The sequence below is a fragment of the Sus scrofa genome, chromosome 3, assembly GCF_000003025.6.
Source record: "Sus scrofa isolate TJ Tabasco breed Duroc chromosome 3, Sscrofa11.1, whole genome shotgun sequence".
Taxonomy (NCBI): Eukaryota; Metazoa; Chordata; class Mammalia; order Artiodactyla; family Suidae; genus Sus; species Sus scrofa.
In genome coordinates, this window is record NC_010445.4 from 24723069 (window position 1) to 24744756 (window position 21688).

Genomic DNA, 21688 nt, shown 5'->3' on the forward strand with positions numbered 1-21688 from the left:
GGTCCTTCTGAGGGAAAAAAAAAGGCAAGGATGAGTTTTACATCTAAATTGATGAGATTAAACCAGAATCATAATGTGTTATGCTGGAGGCAGAAAAAAACACAAGAGCATAAAAAGTCCTCCCCCCTTCACAACACACACAGATAATTAGTAGAACCTATGAAGAGATACAGGAGTTTCCACAAGTTGTGAGATTAGAGGTTCAACTTAAGCTGAAGTATCTCCTTGAGGCACAAGGGAATGCCAGCAGACATATAGGTTGCTGGAATAATACATACCTACTGTAATCCAAATTAGTTGACAGATGTAAATACACCTCCTTACAAAACACTTGGAAAGAGGAGAACGTAGCAGGACAGCCTAATGTGTAACTTGTAGAAAAGTAAAACCACAACGATGAATATAAATTTATATTTACATAATAAACTATCATGGCTACAACTAGAAATTAGCTCTTAAAATGGGAGACTTGCAGAAGACACCATTATCATCTATACAAAGCTGAATTCTATTCTGAAGTAGAAGAAAACATGGATTTCTATTTTATGTGCATAAATTTCACTTTATCTCTTTAAATAATAAATGTACTGACTACAATATTTATTAACATTATATGGGGGTAGGGTTATGGCCAGTGACAAACATTTGCTATGCACGCCCTGTAAATTAATTTTCAGTAACATAGGGGAAAAGAGATCTGTAAATAATACCTTATACAAATGTTGGATCATGATACCAGCCACCAAATCAACAGGTTCGTCTTCAAAATAAGCATTGTGAGTTATATTAGTAACTTGACTCTCTTCTTTTTTCCGAATGCTTGTAGCTTTTCCCAGCCAGTAGGCTTTCTAAGAAAAAAGCAAAGACGTAATCATTACGATGCCACGAAAAAAAAAATGTTTTTAAGACTTGGAAAAAAGTGGCTCATTTCACTTCAGTTTTGAGATGGGTTGTAGCAGATAACTTGAGATGAAATGTGGAAGCAAATACCGATAATTTCAATTCCAATAGAATAAGCACAGAACATGCCATTTAAAATGTCTCTGTCCAAAAAAAAGGTGGGGGGAGGCTCAGCAGGTTATGAACAAGACTAGTATCCATGAGGGTGTGGGTTGTATCCTGGCCTCACTCAGAGTTAAAGATCCAGCCTTGCTGTGAGCCGTCGTGTGGGTCCCAGACATAGTTCAGATCCTGTGTTGCTGTGGCTGCTGCAGCTCTGATTCAGTCCCCAGCCTGGGAACTTCCATATGCTGCAGGTGTGGCCCTAAAAAGCCAAAATAAATAAATAAATAAATAAATAAAATTTCACTGTCTAAGAAGAAGGACAAAATAAAATCACATTAAAATGGCTCAGCAAAAAAGCATTCTGTCAACCTGGGTTGGTCTCTTTATTTGGACATGACTACAAATCCCTAAAGATTCCTAAGACCCTTTCAGTGAGTCTGTTAGTTTAAAATTATTTTCATAAAAACACTTTTAAAATGCATTATTTTGGGGGAGGTGGCCAAGATGATGAAGTAGAAAGACCCTGAGCTTACCTCCTCTCAGGCACACCAACATTACAACTATTTTTTGAACAGTCATAAATTTTTAAAAAGCCAGAGCCCACCAGAAAAGAGATTCTCTAACCATATAAAAAAGGAAGCATAACAAGATGTAGAAGAAGATTGCAATAGAGTCAAATCCCAGAGTGCTGGGTGGGTGACCCACAAGTGGGAGAATGACCACATTTGCAGAGGTTCTCCCCAAGGAATGAGGGGTCTGAGACCCACATCAGGCTCTAGGGGTCCTCTAGGAAGATGAGCTCCAGAATATTTGATTTTGAAGGCCATCGGGGCTTATTTTCAGAGGTCTCAGATGGCTGGAGAAAATGGAGACTCCATTATTAAAGGGCACACACAAAACATCACATTCTCCAGGACCCAGGGCAGAAGCAGTAATTTGAAAGGAGCCTGGATCAGACCTCCCTGCTGATTTTGGAGAGACCCCTGGAAAGGTATGAGGCAACTGCAGCCCACCTTGGGGATACAGACACTGGTGGCAGCCAGTTTGGGAAGCTCATTGTACCAGGTGGACATTGTTGCTGGCAAGCACCCTTTTGGAATATTCCATCTAGGTTCCTATCCTCAGGACCCAGCCCTGCCCTTGCCCAACAGCCTGTACTCATCAGTACTGGTATACGGCAAGCCAAGCAACTACCTGGGCAGGGACACAGCACTACTCACCAGCAGAAAGTCTGCCTTAAGACCCTCTAAGCCCAATGCACCACTAGTATGGCACTGCCCACAGGAGGCCAGGACTTAGTCCCACACACCAGTGTGCAGGCACTAGAACTGGGACACCCAAGACCATTCAACTGAAAATCCCAGGACCCAGCTCCACACACCAAAAGGAATACATCAAATGAAGAATCCCTGGCTCTGCCCATCAGCAATTGTACTCTAGTCTCATGAATAGTATCCCCTGGTGAGCAGACACCAACCACAGGACAACAGCCCCACAGCCTACAGGCCTAGCTCACCCACCAACAAGCTAACAGATACCCTGGAACTGCCTGGGCCCTGGCACTACCCACTAGCAGGCCAAAAAAAAAAGTTTTGGGTATTATATGTCAGATTTCACAGCCAGCTGTGTCAGGAATTGGCCCCACTCACCAGTAGTCCAATACCAACTCTGGGACAACTGGGCCCTGTGTTCAGGTCATAGGACCTGACTCTGCCTTCCAGTGAGCATGAATTACCCTAGGTCCTGACTTAATCCACCAGCACTAGGGATCTGCAAGTTTCAGCAGCCAGCCACCTCATGAACTAGCCCCAGTGACCAGCAGGTCCCACACAAAGAAGGGCCTGGCAACCAACCAGACCAGGAGCAACCACTCAGGGAACAAGAGGTGAGTGTGCTACTGTGATGCACAAAGTGTCTCCTATAAAATATCACTTCTCCAACTAACCTACCAGATACACAGAAAGAAAAACTGCATGTTAGGAAAAATTAGATGACAGAGGAACATAATCCAAAAGAAGAAACAAGATAAAACAGATAAAACTCCAGAAAAACAAAGTGAAGAGGTGAGAGGTAACAGACCCGGGAAAAAGTTCAGACTAATGATCATAAAGATGATCAAAGAACTTGAAAGAAGAATGGATACACAGAGCAAGAAATTAGAAGTTTTTAACAAAGAGAAAAATAGAGAATAACCAAACAGAGATGAAGAATACAATAACTGAAGTAAACAACAATAGACTAAATGATATGGAGGATCAGATCAACTAAATGGCAGACAGCAGTAGAAAGAACTGATCCTGAACAGAAAAAAAAAAAAATGAGGACAGTTAAAGAGACCTCTAGGATATATCGAACACATGAATATTCACATTATAAGTGTCCAAGAAGGATAATAGAGAGGGAAAGGGGCTGAGGAAATATGTGGAAACATAATAGCTAAAAATTTCCCTAACCTGGGGACATTCATCCAAAACCAGGGAGTGCAGAGAGTCCCAAAGAGGATAGATCCAAAGAGGAACACACTTAGACACACTGTAATCAAAATGTCAAAAATTAAAGATAGAGAGTATTAAAAGCAGCATGGGAAAACAACAAATAGGATTCAAGGAACTCCTATAAGTCTTCTAGCTGATTTTTCAGCAGAAATTTGCTGTCCAGAAGGAAGTGGCATAATATATTTAAAGTCATGAAAGGGAAAAACCTACAACCTACATAGCAAGGCTCTCACTCAGATTTGAAGGAGAATTAAAAAGTTTTACAAACAAACAAAAGATAAAAGACTTAAAGAACACCAAACCAAATTTACAACAAATATTAAAGAAACTTCTCTAGGCAAAAAAAAAAAAAAAAAAAAAAAAAAAAAAAAAAAAAAAAAAAAAAAAAAAAAAAAAAAAAAAAACTTCTCTAGGCAAAAAAGAAAAGGACACAACTAGAAACAAGAAAATTATGAAATAAAAAATCTCACTGGTAAAAGCAAACATACAGTACAGGTAGGAAATCATCCACACACAAAGCTAGCAGTGGTTAAAAGTCAAAAGCAGTAAAATCATTGTACCTACAATAAGCAGATAAGGGATACAGAAAACAAATAAAATATGATATCAAAAACAGTAATCATGAGGGGAGAAGAATACAAATGTGGGGGGTTTTCCTACTTATTTTTACTTAGTTTTATTTTTTAATTGAAGTATAGTTGATTTACAATCTTATGCCAATTTCTGCTGTACAGCAAAGTGATCCAGACATACATATATACATTATTTTTCTCATATTATCTTCCATCATATTCTATCCTAAGAGATTGGATATAGTTCCCTGTGCTATACAGTAGGACCTCATTGCTTATCCACTCTAAATGCAATAGTTTGCATCTGCTTACCCCAAACTACTAGTCCATCCCACTCCCTCCTCCCTCCACTTTGGCATCCACAAGTCTGTTCTCTATGTCTGAGTTGTTTCTTTTTATTATTATTATTATTATTATAGTTGGTTTACAGTGTTGTGCCAATTTCTGCTCTACAGCATAGTGACCCAGTCATACATACGGGCATTCTTTTCCTCATACTATCTTCCATCGTGTTCTATCCCAAGAGACTGGATATAATTCCCTGTGCTACACAGTAGGGTCTCAATATTTATCTATTCTAAATGCAAGAGTTTGCATCAAACTCCCAGTCCATCCCACCCCCTACCCCCTCTGTCTTGGCATCCACAAGTCCGTTCTCTATGTGAGTCTGTTTCTGTTTTATAGATGGGTTCATTTGTGCCATATTTTAGGTTCCACATATAAATGATATAATATGGTATTTGTCTTTCTCTTTCTCAATTACTTGTGGATAGGTTGTTTGGTGCCATATTTCAAATGCAAGATTTTTATTTATTTTATTTTTGCTTTTTAGGGCTGTACCTATAGCATATGGAAATTCCTAGGCTAGGGGTCGAATGAGAGCTGCAGCCTATGCCACAACCACAGCAACAAGGGATCTGAACCACACCTGCTACCTACACCACAGCTCACAGCAGTGCCAGATCCTTAACCCACTGAGTGCAGCCAGGGATCAAACTGCATCCTCATGGTACGAGTCAGGTTCATTTCTGCTGAACCACAATGGGAACTCCATAAATGTAGGATTTTAAAAATGCAAATTCTATAATTTATATAAACACAAAGAAGAAAAAATCCAAATATAACACTGAAGACAGTCATCGAAGTACAAGAGAACAAAAGAAGAAAGGGAAAAAGGCCTACAAAAACAAACCCCAAACATTTAAGAAAATAGAAATAAGAGCATACATGTCAATAACTATTTTAAATGTAAATGGACTAAATGCTCCAACCAAAAAACACAAAGTGACTTATTGGTGACCAAAAAAAGGCCCATGTGCATGTTGTCTAGAAAGAGACTCACGTCTGTTCTAGAAATATACACAGACTGAAAAGGAGAGTGATGGGAAAAAAGGTATTCCATGCAAATGGAAATCAAAAGAAATCCAGAGCAGCAATACTTTGAGCATGAAAAAATGACTTTAAATAAAGACTCTTACAAGAGACAAAGAAGGACACTACATTAGATCATGGGATCAATCCAAGAAGATATAACAATTGTAAATACATATACACCTAACATAGGATCATCTAAACTTGTTAGGCAAATATTAACAGACAGAAAATGAGAAAATGACAGTAACACAATAATATTACGGGACTTTAATACCCCTACTTACATCAATGTATAGATCAGACAGAAAATCAATAAGGAAACACTGCATTAAATGACTTGTTAGACCATATAACTTAATAGACATATATAGAACATTCCATTCAAAATGAAGAGAATATACATTCTTCTCAAGTGCACATGAAACATTCTAGATCACATGCTTGGCCATAAAACAAACCTCAGTAAATTTAAGAAAATTGAAAATATATCAAGCATCTTTTCTGATAATCATGCTAATGAAACGAATTTTTAAAAAACTACAGAAAAACAGATATGTGGAGGCCAAACAATATGCTACTAAACAAATAATGGATACTGAAGAAATCAAAGAGGAATAAAAAAATACCCAGAGAAAAATGAAAAAGGAAACACAAAAATCCAAAATCTTCAAGATGCAACAAAAGCAGCTTACCTCAGGAAAAAAGAAAAATATCAAAAAAACCCAACTCTTTTCATAGAGCTGTTTCTATGAAAAGGTAATCAAAATTGATAAACCTTTAGACAGACTCATCAAAAAGAAAGAGGGCCCAGATTAATAATATCAGGAACAAAAAATGAGAGGTTACAACCAACACCACAGAATTATAAAGGATTTTTAAAAAAATACCATGAACAACTATATGCCCATAAAATGGTCAACCCTGAATAAATGAATAATTTATTAGAAAGGTACTATCTCCCAAGACTGAACAAGAAAGAAGTAGAAAATATGAAAAAACAATTACCTATAATGAAATTGGATCAGTAATTAAAGAAAAAATTCCAGCAAACATCCAGGACCATGTGCCTTCACAGCTGAATTATACCAGCCTTTAGAGAGGAGTTAACACTATCCTTCTCAAATTATTCCAAATATTGCAGAGGGAGAAACAGAAACTCATTCCATTAGATCAGCACCGCCCTGATATCAAAACATGAAAAACACCACACACACACACACACACACAAGAAAATTAAAGTTCTATATCACTGATAACCACAGATGCAAAAATCCTCAACAAAACATCAGCAAATCAAATCCTACAATACATTAAAAGGATCATACATCATGATCAAGTAGGTTTTATCCCAGGGATGTAAGGATATTTCAACATGCACGAGTCAATCAATGTGATACATCACATTAACTTATTTAAGAATAAAAATGATATGATCATTCAATAGATGCAGAAAAACTTTTGACAAAATTCCACACTCATTTGTGATAAAAGCTTTCCAGAAAGTGGGCATAGAGGGAACCTAACCCTATATGTAGAAAATATTCAGGATATTACAAGAAAACTATTAGAACTCATCAAAAATTCTGTAAAGTTGCAGGATACAATATTAATATATGGAAATATGTTTCATTTCTACATATTATCAATGAAATATCAAAAAGAAAAATTAAGAAAGTAATTCCATTTACCATTCATTAAATAAAAACACCTAGGACTTAAACCTACAAGGCTGTAAAAGACCTCGTCCTCACAAGGCTATAAGACACCTATGAAAGAAATTAAAGACATCACAAACAGATGGAAAAATATCTTGTGTCCATGGGTTGGGAGAATTAATAATTTTAAATGACTCTTTTCCCCAGGGCCATCTACAGATTCAATGGCATCTCTAACCAAATAACAATGGGATTTTTCACAGAGCTAGAACAAATATTATCAAAATTTGTATGAGACACAAATGACCTCAAATAGCCAATATAATTTGAGAGCTAGAGGTATCATGTCCTGGCTTAAGACTATGCTACAAAGCTACAGTAACTGAAAGAGCATGGTACTTATACAAAACATACACATAGATCAATCAAACAGAATAGAGAGTTCATAAATAAACCCACACATTTATGGTGAATTAATCTATGATGAAGGAAGCAAGAATATACCAGGGAAAAAGGACAGCCTCTTCAATAAGTCACACCAGGAAATTTGGACATCTACATGTAAGAGAATGAAATTAGAGAGTGTTCTACTCTCTAACACCATATGCAAAAATAAATTCAAAATGGATTAAAGACCTAAATCTAAGGCCAGATACTATAAAACTCCTAGAGGAAAATATAGGCAGAATGCTTTTTGACATAAATCACAGCAATGTCTTTTTTTATCCACCTCCTAAAATAATTACAACAAAAACAAAAATAAACCATGTAAAAGAATGAGAGTAGAACGTTTTCTAACACCATATACAAAAATAAATTCAAAATGGATTAAAGACCTATATGTAATATTGAAAACCATAAAATTCCTAGATGAAAACATAGGCAGAAAACTCTTTGACATAAATTGTAGCAATATTTTTTGGATGTGTTTCCTAAGGCAGAAGAAACAAAAGCAATAAAAAACAAGCGGTACCTAATCAAATTTAAAAGGTTTACACAGCAAAAGAAACCTCAGACAAAACAAAAAGACAACCAACTGAATGGGCAAAAACATTTGTAAATGATATGACTAATCAAGGGTTGATATCCAAAATGTAAAAACAGCTCGTACAACTCAACATCACAAAAACAAATAACCCAATTTAAAAATGGGCAGAATATCTGAATACACCTTATTCTCAAGAAGATGGACAGATGGCAAACAGACATATGAAAAAAGGCTCAACATCATTAATCATTAGAGAAATGCAAGTCAGACAAAAATGAGATATCATCTCACCTCTTCAGAATGGCTATCATCAAAAAGACCCCAAGTAAAAATTGTTGGTGATGATGTGTAGAAAATGGAACCATAGCATAACACTGGTGGGAAGGTAAATTGGTACAGCCACTATAGAAAAAAATCTAAAAATAGAATTACCATATGATCCAGCAATTCTACTCCTGGTATATATCCATGGATAAAGAAAGTGGTAATTCAAAAATATATATGCATCCCCAATGTCTATAGCAGCATTATCTGCAATAGCCAAGATATAGAGGCAGCCTAAGTGTCCATCAACAGATTACTGGATAAAGAAGATGTTTATAGGAGTTCTTGCTGTGCCACATCAGGTTAAGGAACCAACGTTTTCTCTGAGGTGGCAGAGGTTTGATCCCTGGGCCTAGCAAAGTAGGTTAGGATCCAGTGTTGCTGCAGCTGTGGCAGAGGCCATAGATGTGGCTTGGATTCAACTCTTGCCAGTGAACTTCTCTGTGCCATGTGTTCCATAAAAGAAAAAAAAAAAGATATATATCTACACACACACACACACACACACACTGGACTATTACTTAGCCATTAAAAAGAATAAAATTTTGCCATTTGCAGCTACACCGAAGGACCTGTCAATTATGTTAAGTGAAGTAAGACAGAGAAAGACAAATCCTGTATGTTATCACCTATATATGCAATATGAAAAATATAACAAACTAGTTAACATACCATAAAACATATAACATAAAAGAAGCAGACGCATAAAAACAGAACAAGCTGTGTTACCAACGCGGTGAGGGAAGTGGTAAGGAGCAAAATAGGGGTAGAGAAGTAAGAGGTATAAATTATCAGATATAAAGCTTAGCTTTATATGTAAAGGATATACTGTATAGCACAAAAAATACAGCCAATATTTTATAATGTCTATAAAGGGCATATAACCTTTAAAAATTGTGAATCACTTTGTTGCACACCTGATATTTGTACAATAGTGTATATTAATTATACCAGTAAAAAGTAGTAAAATAAAGTAAAATAGAATAAAACATATTATTTGCCCTTTTACTATGTTGATATTTTCATTGATGGTATAAAAGCAATATTAGGTAAAACTGCTGATGCCTTAACACAAATCAAAACAGTAGTATAAAATTGTATTAAGCTGTCATTTCTTCACTATTAGATACTCACAGTAAAATAAAATCTGTTTCATTTAATTATCTCTTTGAGGAAGGAGTAAAAATAATTTACAAAGTCTCATTCCTTGAATGCACATTTTTTATTATTCTGCGTGATGAAAAATACCCATAAGACATTTCTGTAGCAGATTAAAATATAACGGGAGCACTAAGGAAAGACATTTGTGTCATTGTGTTGTGAGGTGAACTGGCCACTTTTTCATAGAATAATATTTCTACCTGAAAGGATGACAATCTGGCAGACATTTTCTTACAAATTAATAAAGTGATGTCATTTCAAGGAAAAGAACTATTTGTTGTCAATGACAAAATTTGAGGTTTCTGGTGAAAAGTAGAAAATTTTAAAAGCTTGTATCCACTGTTTTATGACATATTTCCAATTCTCATAAACTATTCTGATGATATCATGTTGATGTTTTTAAATGCAAAACCCTGATAATATATGATAAATGCATCATAACTTGGAAGGTATGTATCAATGAACTGATCTTCTCTAAATATTCAAAATATAATGTGACAAATTTGTGTATGGTTAAATCTCCATTCAATTGGAAAGATACACCAATGGATATTATTTTAACAGATTAAGAAATGTTCACTAACATGCTTTCAGTTTCCAAAATTCAACTAATTGTTGGTAAATAATCACTAGTTGAGTTTTAGCGAAGAACAAAAAGGAAAAGCTAAATTTGTTTAAAAGGGTAGCAAAAAATGTCACCTTTTTTCAACTCTATGTCTGTGTGAGGCCACATTTTTTTCAGATATGATGAGCCAAGCAACATAATATAAAAGAGTGAATGCAGAGTCAGATACACAGTCTCTAAAGAGAATACTTAATTGTTTCAATTAAGCAATTTTTCAACATGTAAAACAAGCCACCCTTCTATTTTTTTATTTTGAAAATAGGGTTTTTTCCTCCACCAAAATATCACATATCTCAACATGTAATCATCTCATTGACATATTTAAATAATTTGATAAATATCTTCTAAATCTCTGTTTTAATTTCTAAATATGGTAAATATTAATAGATATAACTGACTATTAACTAAAGTTTGTTGGGGTATTCAATAATTTTTAAGAATGTAAAGAAATTCTAAGACCAGCATTTTGGGAAACACTTGCTTTGAACCACAGAATAATAAGGAAGAGGATAGGAAATGCTTCCATTTTTTTATGGCTTTGATTCTAAGTAATTTGGGCTAAGATTATAAAAAGGGCAGAGAGTGGTAAACCTGCTATCAGACATAATTTGTCCCCTCTTCACTAAGATCTAAAGACCCTACCACATATTCATTCAAATGTCCATTTTTTTGGAGAAAACCATTTAATTCCATTATGCATGTTACAATGTATAATAATGGCTTTAGTTGAGAAGGAATAAAAATTGTATCAATACCATCAGATCATAGGGAAGGTATTAAAGATAATAATGCTCACATTTTGACAAATAAGGTAAATAACAAGAGGTTTCTCTCAATAACAGAAACATTAGAACTTACCTGCATAAAGAAATACCATGGCTTGGGCACACCATACTTTCCTGGAAAGACAGCATCTATATACCAGGCCAGAAGGCCATACAAGAAAGCATCAAATAAAAGCATTCCCATAATATGAGCAAAAACGAAGTTATCATCTGGGTTCACTGGTGACAGTATGTTATTCCACCTAACACCACGACCTGAAATATAATAGCAGATAGTTACGTCATGTGCCCAGCTACGACTAGAACAAAGTTACCCATCTCCTTTAAAATTGAATATTAAGAAAAATGCATTGGTATTCTCTGGAGATGGATACTATCTATTTACTATTTTCTGATATTTTAAAATTTAGGTTGTCCATAAGGATAATGAAATAATGCAAAGTGCCTCTACCTAGATCCAAACCAACTAAAGGTTAGTAGATGACTGAAACAAAAAATAAGCCATCACCAGAGGTCCATAAAATAAGCCTTTAAGGCTTTAAGCAGTAAGCAGACCTATTGTTTGAGATGGTGGCCTTATCTCTCCATTTTCTCTTGTGCTAATTTCCACTGAAATAACCAATAAGAAATATAAATTTGGAAATTATTCATCAATATAAAAAATAAGTTTCAACTTCCAGTTCCTGGTCTGAAATGTAAGCAATTTAGAATTCACCACTCATTCCTAACAACAAGCAGGAAGCTGAACTGAAAAATCAATTCAGATCCACCAGATAAGTAAGATCACAGGGCAACCCACTGCCCCCTCAAACTGGAGAGGCCAGATATGCAAATACAAAGAATTGCAATTTAATGGAACAGAAACCCTGAGTGGAAACCTCTAAGCAATCCTGGGGTGTAAAAGCCTAAACAGCAATTGACAAATCACTGGGGCCCAGTGTGGACAAGTCTGAAGAGTTAAAAACTTCAGGAGGATCAAGTCACAGGGAACTTGTGAGTTCATGTTTTTGAGTTTACCTCACAAAATATCCCCATCAGTTTCTCACAGTAAATATGAGAGAAAAATCCCTCCATGCTTCCAGGAGGGAAAGGAGAAAAGGAACCATTTTGAAATATGCCAAAGCATTTTGTTCTTAATCAGCCTGCCTCATAATAAACTATTTTTCCAGAGCCTTATTTTCCTAAGGGAAGGGAATACCCATGTCCAGGTCCCTCTAGTCATCCTGTCCCTCTAAGAGGAAAAACTGAGAAGCACTGATGAGTTCCTGTTTCAGGGACATAAGCTCATCAAAAGACTGAGACCTAATCATAGAAAATAGAATGCTGCCTCTCTCCTGTACACTTTACATCTATATTACTAACAGCTTATTAATTGTACTTTCTTTTGCCTAGAACCTTATGTCCACATTTTAACAAAAACTTGTAAGGCATACTAAAAGGGAAAGAACGCAGTTTGAAGAAATTGAAGAAATAACAGAATCAGATTCTGATATGGCAAAGATGTGGGAAATATCAGACCAGGAATTTTAAAAAACTATGATTAACATGATAGGGGGTTTCATGGAAATAGAACACAACATTCAAGAACAGATGGATAATGTATCAGAGAGATAGTCTTTAAGAAGAATCATTACAATGAGATCCTGCTGAGTAGCACTGAGAACTACGTCTAGATACTTACATTGCAACAGAACAAAGGGTGGGGAAAAAATGCATACATGTAAGTGTACCTTGGCCCCTGTGCTGTACAGCGGAAAAAATTAAAAAATTAATTAAAAAAATTAAAAATAAATGCTAGAGTCACTGGCATGGCTGCATAGGAGACTGGTGGGGCAAATGATGGACAGGAAGGTAAGAAAAAGCCTAAGAAGCCACAGCTAGCTAAAGCCTCTGGAGCGATAGGACAAAGTACCAGCTGCAAGGCTGAGAAGTGATCAGCTCAAAGAGAAACTGCAGACTTCTCAATAAAGCCTATAAAAAATTTCCAAGTTTGGGTTTTGTAGTCAGGCAACAGAGAAAGAAAGCATCAACTTATTTACCAAATTTATTTCGAGTATGCCTGAACTAACAAAACTGTTCCAACTCTTGCTCCAAAAATCCTTTCAGTGGCAGCAGCTTTTAATGAAGATGAAGATAGCAAATCCAAGAAATGCCTCCTGAAACAAGACAGGGATGAAAAATACCAACGTCAGCAGGACCAACTCTTTCAACAAAGGAAAGCATGGGTTTTCTGATAGTAAGAAACTCTGGTAGTGAAATATAAAATCTTATCTTGGAAATGTCTATGACGAAGACCTGTGAAATGACCTATTTTGAAATCAAGGTGTGAGATAGATGAAAAGTTAAAATGAGTGTTTGTTTTTAAAAATTGCATTCAACTATCTTTGGAGACACTCTTTTTTTTTTTAAGTTGTATTAACACTAACACAGGAGAGCTTGAAATTAGAGGTAATTTGTGTTTTATATACATATTTAAAGACATTTGCTAATTTTGTGGTTTCATGTGATTAGTTCCCAAAGGTTACAGATAATAAATAAATCAGAAATGGTACCTTTTTAAGAATTGCATATTTTTTAGACACAACTGATTTGCACACTAAGTAGGAGCAAAAAGCTATTGTCCATTTAAAACTATAAGCAATTACTTTTACCTTAACTCTCTCATTACCTAAACTATCTGGCTTCTAGGAACTGCCTTATAGGGAAGGAGTAGCATATTGAGAGGAAAATGCTACTAGACTATTGACTAAAAATAAATTTAGATAAAAATAAAATAAATTTAGGTAAAATTTAAATTAAAATGCTTTTTATAAGCTTTTTTTGTGTGTTTCAAAGTCACCATAAAGCAGGTACTGCATTGCTATCAGTGGATACAAATGCTTAGCTCTTTTAAAAATACATTTTAAAATTTTATGTAAACTATTGAGTATGTGAAATAGTTCACTTCACCATAATGAGTCATGTCTACTTGCATTAGTCTTCAAAGAACAATCACTTCCTACCAAGCAAATCAGCATTTTGAATGTGCTTCCCTTTATACTGTTATTAGAACTTGAGGCAAATCATAAGGGAGCTGTTTCTTTTAAAATACAAGCTACTACCAAAATTTTCAATATACATATTGTCTAACATTTGGCTGCTTTTAATTTTTAAAAGGCACAAACACCCAAAAATTACATCGTATGAAAATGAAAATAAGAAGATACATTTTCTGTAACATCGCCAAAGTATTTGCTAAAGCATTTACTAACTTGTGAAATACAAATGAATTGATCTTAATATAGAATTTCTTATTAATACTATGATATGGTGTGTCTTAAGTGGATACATTGAAAAATAGCCTCTCAAAACAATGAACTCAAAACATTTTCTACATTTTGCACAGGAGGAAAGCAAATACAACTTCAAATATTTAAATTTGTTTCATTTCCTTGATTAATGCTTTATAGTTCTCAGCATATAAATCTTTCACCTCCTTGGTCAGGTGTATACCCAGGTATTTGATTTTTTGGGGTGCAATTTTAAAAGGTATTGGATTTTTGTATTCCTTTTCTAATATTTCATTGTTAGTATACAGAAATGTGACTGACTTCTGAATGTTAATCTTATATCCTGCTGCTTTGCCGAATTTGTTGATCAGTTCAAGTAGTTTTTGGGTTGACTCCTTAGGGTTTTCTATGTATAGTATCATGTTGTCTGCGTACAGTGACAGTTTTACCTCTTCTCTTCCTATTTGGATGCCTTTTATTTCTTTGGCTTGTCTGATTGCTGTGGCTAGGACTTCCAGTACTATGTTAAATAACAGTGGTGAGAGTGGGCATCCCTGTCTTGTTCCAGATTTTAGTGGGAAGACTTTCCAGCTTTCCTCCGTTGAGTATTACATTTTCATAAATGGCTTTGATTATGTTAAGGAATATTCCCTCTATACCCACTTTGGTAAGAGTTTGTCATAAATGGCTTCGATTATGTTAAGGAATGTTCCCTCTATACCCACTTTGGTAAGAGTTTTTATCATGAAGGGATGTTGGACCTTGTCAAATGCTTTTTCTGCATCTATTGAGATAATCATGTGGTTTTTGACTTTTCTTTTTTTAATGTGGTGTATGACATTGATTGATTTGCATGTGTTGAACCATCCTTGTGAACCTGGGATGAATCCCACCTGGTCGTGCTGTATGATCTTTTTGATATGTTGTTGGATTCGGTTGGCTAAAACTTTGTTGAGAATTTTTGCATCCATATTCATCAAAGCTATTGGCTGATAGTTTTCTTTTTTGGTGGTATCTTTGTCTGGTTTTGGAATTAGAGTGATGGTGGCAGAACAGAATGTCTTTAGGAGTGTTCCTTCTTCAACCTTTTGAGAAAGTTTAAGGAGGATGGGTATAAGTTCTTCTTTGTATGTTTGGTAGAATTCCCCTGTGATGCCATCTAGTCCTGGACTTCTATTTGTAGGGAGTGTTTTTATGACATATTCAATTTCATTTCTAGTGATCAGTGTGTTCAGTTGATATATTTCTTCTTTATTCAGTTTTGGTAGGCTGTAAGTCTCTAGAAAGTTGTCCGTTTCTTCTAGGTTGTCAAATTTGTTGGCAATAATTGTTGATAGTATTCTCTCATGGTTTTTTGTATTTCTGTGGTATCCATTGTGATTTATCCTTTTTCATTATTTTATTTGTTTTTTCTCTCTTCTTCTTGGTGAGTCTAGCCAGAGGTTTGTCAATTTTGTTTACATTTTCAAAGAACCACTTCTTGGTTTTATTGATTTTTCTATCATTTTTTGAATCTCTATTTTATTGATTTCCTCTTTGATCTTTATGATTTCCTTCCTCCTGCTGACTTTAGGTTTTGTTTGTTCTTCTTTTTCTAATTCATTTAGGTGGTGGGTTGTCAACATTAATCAAGGAAATTAAAGAAGATGTAAAGAAATGGAAAGATATTCCATGTTCCTGGGTTGGAAAAATTAATATCATAAAAATGGCCATACTACCCAAAGCAATCTATAGATTCAATGCAATCCCTATCAAATTATCCATGACATTTTTCACAGAACTAGAACAAACATCCCAAAAATTTATATGGAACCACAAAAGACCCAGAATTTCCAAAGCAATCCTGAGGAACAAAAGCCATACAGGAGGCATAACTCTCCCAGACTTCGGCAATATTACAAAGCCACAGTAATCAAGACAGTGTGGTACTGGTACAAAAACAGACATACAGCCCAATGGAACAGAATAGAGAACCCAGAAATAAACCCAGACACCTATGGTCAATTAATCTTTGACAAAGTTGGCAAGAATATAAAATAGGAAAAAGACAATCTTTTCAGCAGTTGGTGCTGGGAAAACTGGACGGCCACATGTAAATCAATAAAACTGGAACAAACACTCATGTCATGCACAAAAATAAACTCAAAATGGCTGAAAGAAAAATGTAAGACAAGACACCATCAAACTCCCAGAAGAGAACATAGGCCAAATATTCTCTGACATCAACCTTATGAATATTTTCTCAGGTCAGTCCCCCAAGGCAACAGAAATAAAAGAAAAAATAAACCAATGGGAACTAATCAAACTGACAAGGTTTTGCACAGCAGAGGAAACTGTAAAAAAAAGACAGCTTACAGAATGGGAGAAAATAGTGTCAAATGATGCAACTGACAAGGGCTTAATCGCTATAATATACAACTTATACAACTCAACAGCAAAAAAAGCCAACAACCCAATTGAAAAATGGGCAAAAGCCCTGAATAGACATTTCTCCAGGGAAGATATACATAGCGCCAACAAGCACATGAAAAAATGCTCAACATCACTGATTATTAGAGAAATCCAAATCAAAACTACGAGGTACCACCTCACACCAGTCAGAATGGTCATCATTAATAAGTCCACAAACAGCAAATGCTGGAGAGGGTTTGGAGAAAAGAGAGCCCTTCTGCACTGTTGGTGGGAATGTAAGCTGATACAACCACTGTGGAAAACACTATGGAGGTACCTTTGAAAACCAAACATAGAACTACCATATGACCCAGCAATCCCACTCTTAGGCATATATCTGTACACAACTCTCCTTGAAAAAAACACATGCACCTGCATGTTCATTGCAGCACTATTCACAATAGCCAAGACATAGAATCAACCCAAATGTCCATTGACAGATGACTGGATTAGGAACATGTGGTATATATTCACAATGGAATACTACTCAGCCATAAAAAAGAACAAAATAATGCCATTGGCAGCAACATGGATGGAACTAGAGACTCTCATACTGAGTGAAGTACGTCAGAAAGAGAAAGACAATTAACATATGATATCACTTATATCTGGAATCTAACATATGGCACAAATAAACCTTTCTGTAGAAGAGAAAATCATGGACAGGGAGAACAGACTTGTGGTTGCCAAGGGGGAGGGTAAGGGAGTAGGATGCACTGGGAATTTGCAGTTAATAGATGCAAACTATTGCCTTTGGAATGGATAAGCCATGAGATCCTGCTGTATAGTCACTTATGATGGAACATGATAATGTGAGGAAAAAAATGTATACATGAATGTATGACTGGGTCACCTTGCTGTACAGTAGAAAATCAACATAACACTGTCAACCAGCCATAATGGAAAAAATAAAAATCATTATTAAAAAAAAGAAACAAATGCACCTACCCATATTTCAAAGGAATACCATAACTACACTGAATGAAGTAAGAAATGCTAATCCAAGTGATTTCTGAACACAGTATTTTGACTACCCAGCTCAAACTAAATGTAAAAAGAAGTACAAACAATTACCACAGTTAATATGTAAATTGTTTACAGTGGGATGGAGTAGCAGGTCCATAACCATTTTGGGAATTGTAAAACTGAGCAACTGAATGATTATATTGACAATGGTGGGGGCCAGGTTTCTCAATGTTGGAAAGGTAAAAAAATATATATATGGAATGGGAGAAAGCTAGGAAAAATTTACCAACAGGTGTGACAATTAAGAACCAGAAATATCCCCAGGCACTGCCACCATCCCCTAGGTGACAAAATTGTCTCCATATGAGACCGCTGATATAAAGACATGAAAATAAATAAATATTTACATGTATATAGTATACATATATAATGCACAGATATCTTATGATAAAAATACTACAAGCCAGGAAAAATATTTAAGAAACACTAAGGTCATCTCTCACTTACTATCACACTTACTTCATTGCCAAACTAGACCACCTGTCTTTTTTCCCTGGTAATCAAATCATCAAAGTAAGTTTTACAAAGAAAAGACTCACGCTTCATTTCCATCTTGCTTATAAAATCAATTCCCAAAGCTACGGCAATATTTGAACTGAGACAGGACACCAGCTTCTCTGTGAGGTTCAACTGTTCATACATGATGGAAACTACTGAAAATGGAAAGAAGGTGAAAAAATAGAGGAAACCTCCAACAGAAACAGCCAATGTAGCTGAAAAGTAAGAAGAAAATACAGTCAGTTTACATAAGCTACAAAAGTTAAAGTATAAATACTCTCATTTTACTACGTAATAATTCCAAAATGTAAACTCTGAAAAAGAAGAGAAATTGTCTTTTTCATCATTGTATCATTATCATCTAAGCAGTGCTTAATAGAGAATAGATGTTTAATAAATATTTTGCAGAATAGAAAATAGATGTTTAATAAGTATTTTTGCAGAACCAGCTATAATGGAAAAAATAAAAAGCATTCTTAAAATAAATAAATAAACATTTTTGCTTGCTTAAATAAATGAATGAATAGTATTAGGAAGAAACTTTTCTGGAATTTACTCTTTCTTATGCAATGGTTGTGGATATTTACTCATTTAAAGATTGATTATCCCTACATTTATAAAAACTTGTTTTTTCATTTTCATTTATGACCAGTTAGCTTAACAACTTCTAGCTGTAAAATACCAGTAATCACATCATATGAACATACTTATATTGTTACCACTTATTTGGAATTTTGATAGGTGAGAACTGAAATAATTAACAATGGGTTTATAAATACTTCCAGACATTTATGTTTCATTTATTTATGATACTTCCTAAAGGTAAACATTAAAATAAGGCAATAAGTCATCATCATAGATAAGCATCTGGATTAGAGTGCTATATATCATAGGAACTACATTATTTGAGATCAGCTCTCTCAATGACAACAGAAAAAAAAATAGATAAGTTACTTTTGTTTTGAAGCATGAGAGAGCTACCATGCAAGAATAATGGTCAGGCCAATATCAAGATAAGAAGAGAAGTGAAGAAAGACAAATCTAGAATTTGGGAGTAATTTTCATTCTGAAGCATTTACAAAATCTAATCTGTAGTTTAGAGGTTTGAGATACTGAGTAGAGATTTTGGCAGTGTCAAAGGCTTAGAGAAACAAAACAAATTTGAGATGCACTAAAGGAAAGAAGTAGACCTGTATCATTAATACCTCAACCTTTTACTTAAAGGCCCTGAAAGGCTACATCTAGAATACAGGTAAGTTGACTGAAAGAGGTATTTTTCATCACCTCCAACCATAGGATTAAAATGACCTAACCCCTAATCTGGGGATGCTTGTGCCTCTAACCTAGACGTCTGACAGAATTAAATGTAAATCTTCTCTACCAGAAAAAAATAGCCATTCAAAGACCAAAATCATTTTATATGCAATGTTTTGCATTAAATAAAAATTACTAGGAATGCTAGGTATTATGGGCTGAATTGTGTTGAAGCCCTAACCCAATGACTGTATTTGGAGAGAGAGTCTTTAGAAGGGTGACTAAGTGAAATGAGACTGGATCACCATTCCGGAAAGAACTCTGTGACTGTTTTTTAAAAGCCACATAAAACACTCCTCAGAAGGACTGTGAAAATGTAGACTTGTTCTAGGTGATCTGCTGGTTTAGAGGGAGAAAATCAAGGGTGTACATTTAATGAACCATCACCCTATGCTCTCATTTTTCTCTCACATTTCAGAGGAGAAGCTAAACTATATCAGAAGCTCCTTCACAGGGTTCTTTTGTGTCTGCCCCCTAGTGTTTTTATTTTGGGGGGGGATGGGGTAAAAACTGTGATCACAGAAAGGAAGACAAAATGACTGGCAAGAAGGATAAGGAAATGGGCATTTTTTAACAGGTTAAATGAGGCCTTTAGGGTGGGTACAAATTGAATATGACAACGCCATGATCTTGGACTTCTGGTCTCAGATCTGTTGCTTAAGCCACCTAGTCTGTGGTATTTTGTTATGGCAACCCTAGAAAACTAATACACCTGGTGACAAAACACACAACCCAATACCAAGAACGAAAGACAGGCACTAGAAAGACAACAACGGTTTTTAATGCTATCAGATACAGATGCTAAAATCACTATGATTCACACGAGAATAAAACTACATGGCAATATGGAGGATTTCAAGAAAAACGTGAAAGTGTAAAAAAGAAATACAATATCAAACACAAAATAAATATAGTAACTGGAATTCATAATTAAAAGTTGGATTTAATAGAAGATTAGACAAGATGAATACAGTATTAGAGCCTGGAAAGAGAAATATACACAAAGAGAAGCATAAAAAGAAAAACCTTGGAAAATACAGGTACATCTGAAAGAGGTATCCTTTTAGTCATCTCCCATATATGGGACATGGTGAAAAAGCCCACCATCCATGTAACTAAATTGGCAGAGTAAAAGAAAATAGAAAATGGGAAAGAACAAATTACATGAAAACTTAATGTTTGAGAGTTTTTCAAAACTGAATGGAAATGCAAGCTACAGAATAAAGAGGCACTAAAAATTTGAAACAGAACAGACATAAAAGTATTCCTAAATTTATTCTAGTACAACTGGTGAAATGCAAGACAAAAAGAAAATTGTAAAAGCAGCAGGAAAACTAGGAAAATATAGTTTAAAGCCACTGAAGATCTATAGAGACCAAGAAATCTAAATATATGATAATTTTGATGGGGATAAACCCTTCTAGCCCCTTTCATTTCCTGGGAGTAGTTTCATAATATGACATACAGATTAATCAACCAGTCATAGACGGGAGATTTTGTTCAGACAAGGAAAAATTAACCAAACATTCAGCAATAAATGCACTGACGAAAAAGAATGAAATCTGGAAGAGCCTCAGGGACAAAATTAATCTTATCCTTCTATGAATCCTCAATTTTTTATTTTGCCTTTCATATGTAAGCCTGTGATGTATCTTGGTTAACTTTTTGAGTGAGTTGACATTTATAGCTCAAGTGATTCTATAATAGATAACCAATTGGCCCAGTACTATATATTAGCCTTTCTTCACTGCATTAAAGTGACGTATTTGTTATAAACACGTGACCACACATATGTGAGTTCGTTTCTAGATTCCCTGCTCCATTCTATTAACTTATCTGTCCTTATACAAAAACCATATTGTCTCTATCTCCATTGCTTCATAGTAAGTTTTGATATCTGGTAGCAAAATTCCACCAAATTTTTATTTAAAAAATATTCTTGGCTACTTACATTTCCATAAAATTTTGGAATTTGAATTTTCACACACACACACACACATACACACACAGATACGCACATCAGGGAATTCAACTGTTAATGTATGGGAAGAACAGTGAATACTGAATATTTTAATGTCTTCAGGGTAAGGGCTTTCACATTGTTAATATAAATTCTTAGATGTTTCTTTTTTTTCTGCCATGGTTA

The 21688-nt window shown here is 35.0% G+C and overlaps 1 protein-coding gene across 1 annotated transcript in view; it reads right to left on the bottom strand.

Annotated features, from left to right (window-relative positions):
• LOC100622606 (ATP-binding cassette sub-family A member 3-like) overlaps positions 1-21688 on the bottom strand; it is a 200897-nt gene that overhangs the window by 114253 nt on the left and 64956 nt on the right. The window contains exons 6-8 of the mRNA XM_021088375.1: positions 18270-18443; positions 11058-11239; positions 711-848 (exon numbers count right to left, since the gene is read on the bottom strand). Of these exons, the coding sequence (XP_020944034.1) occupies positions 711-848; positions 11058-11239; positions 18270-18443 (494 nt within the window). The remainder of the gene's footprint in view (positions 1-710; positions 849-11057; positions 11240-18269; positions 18444-21688) is intronic.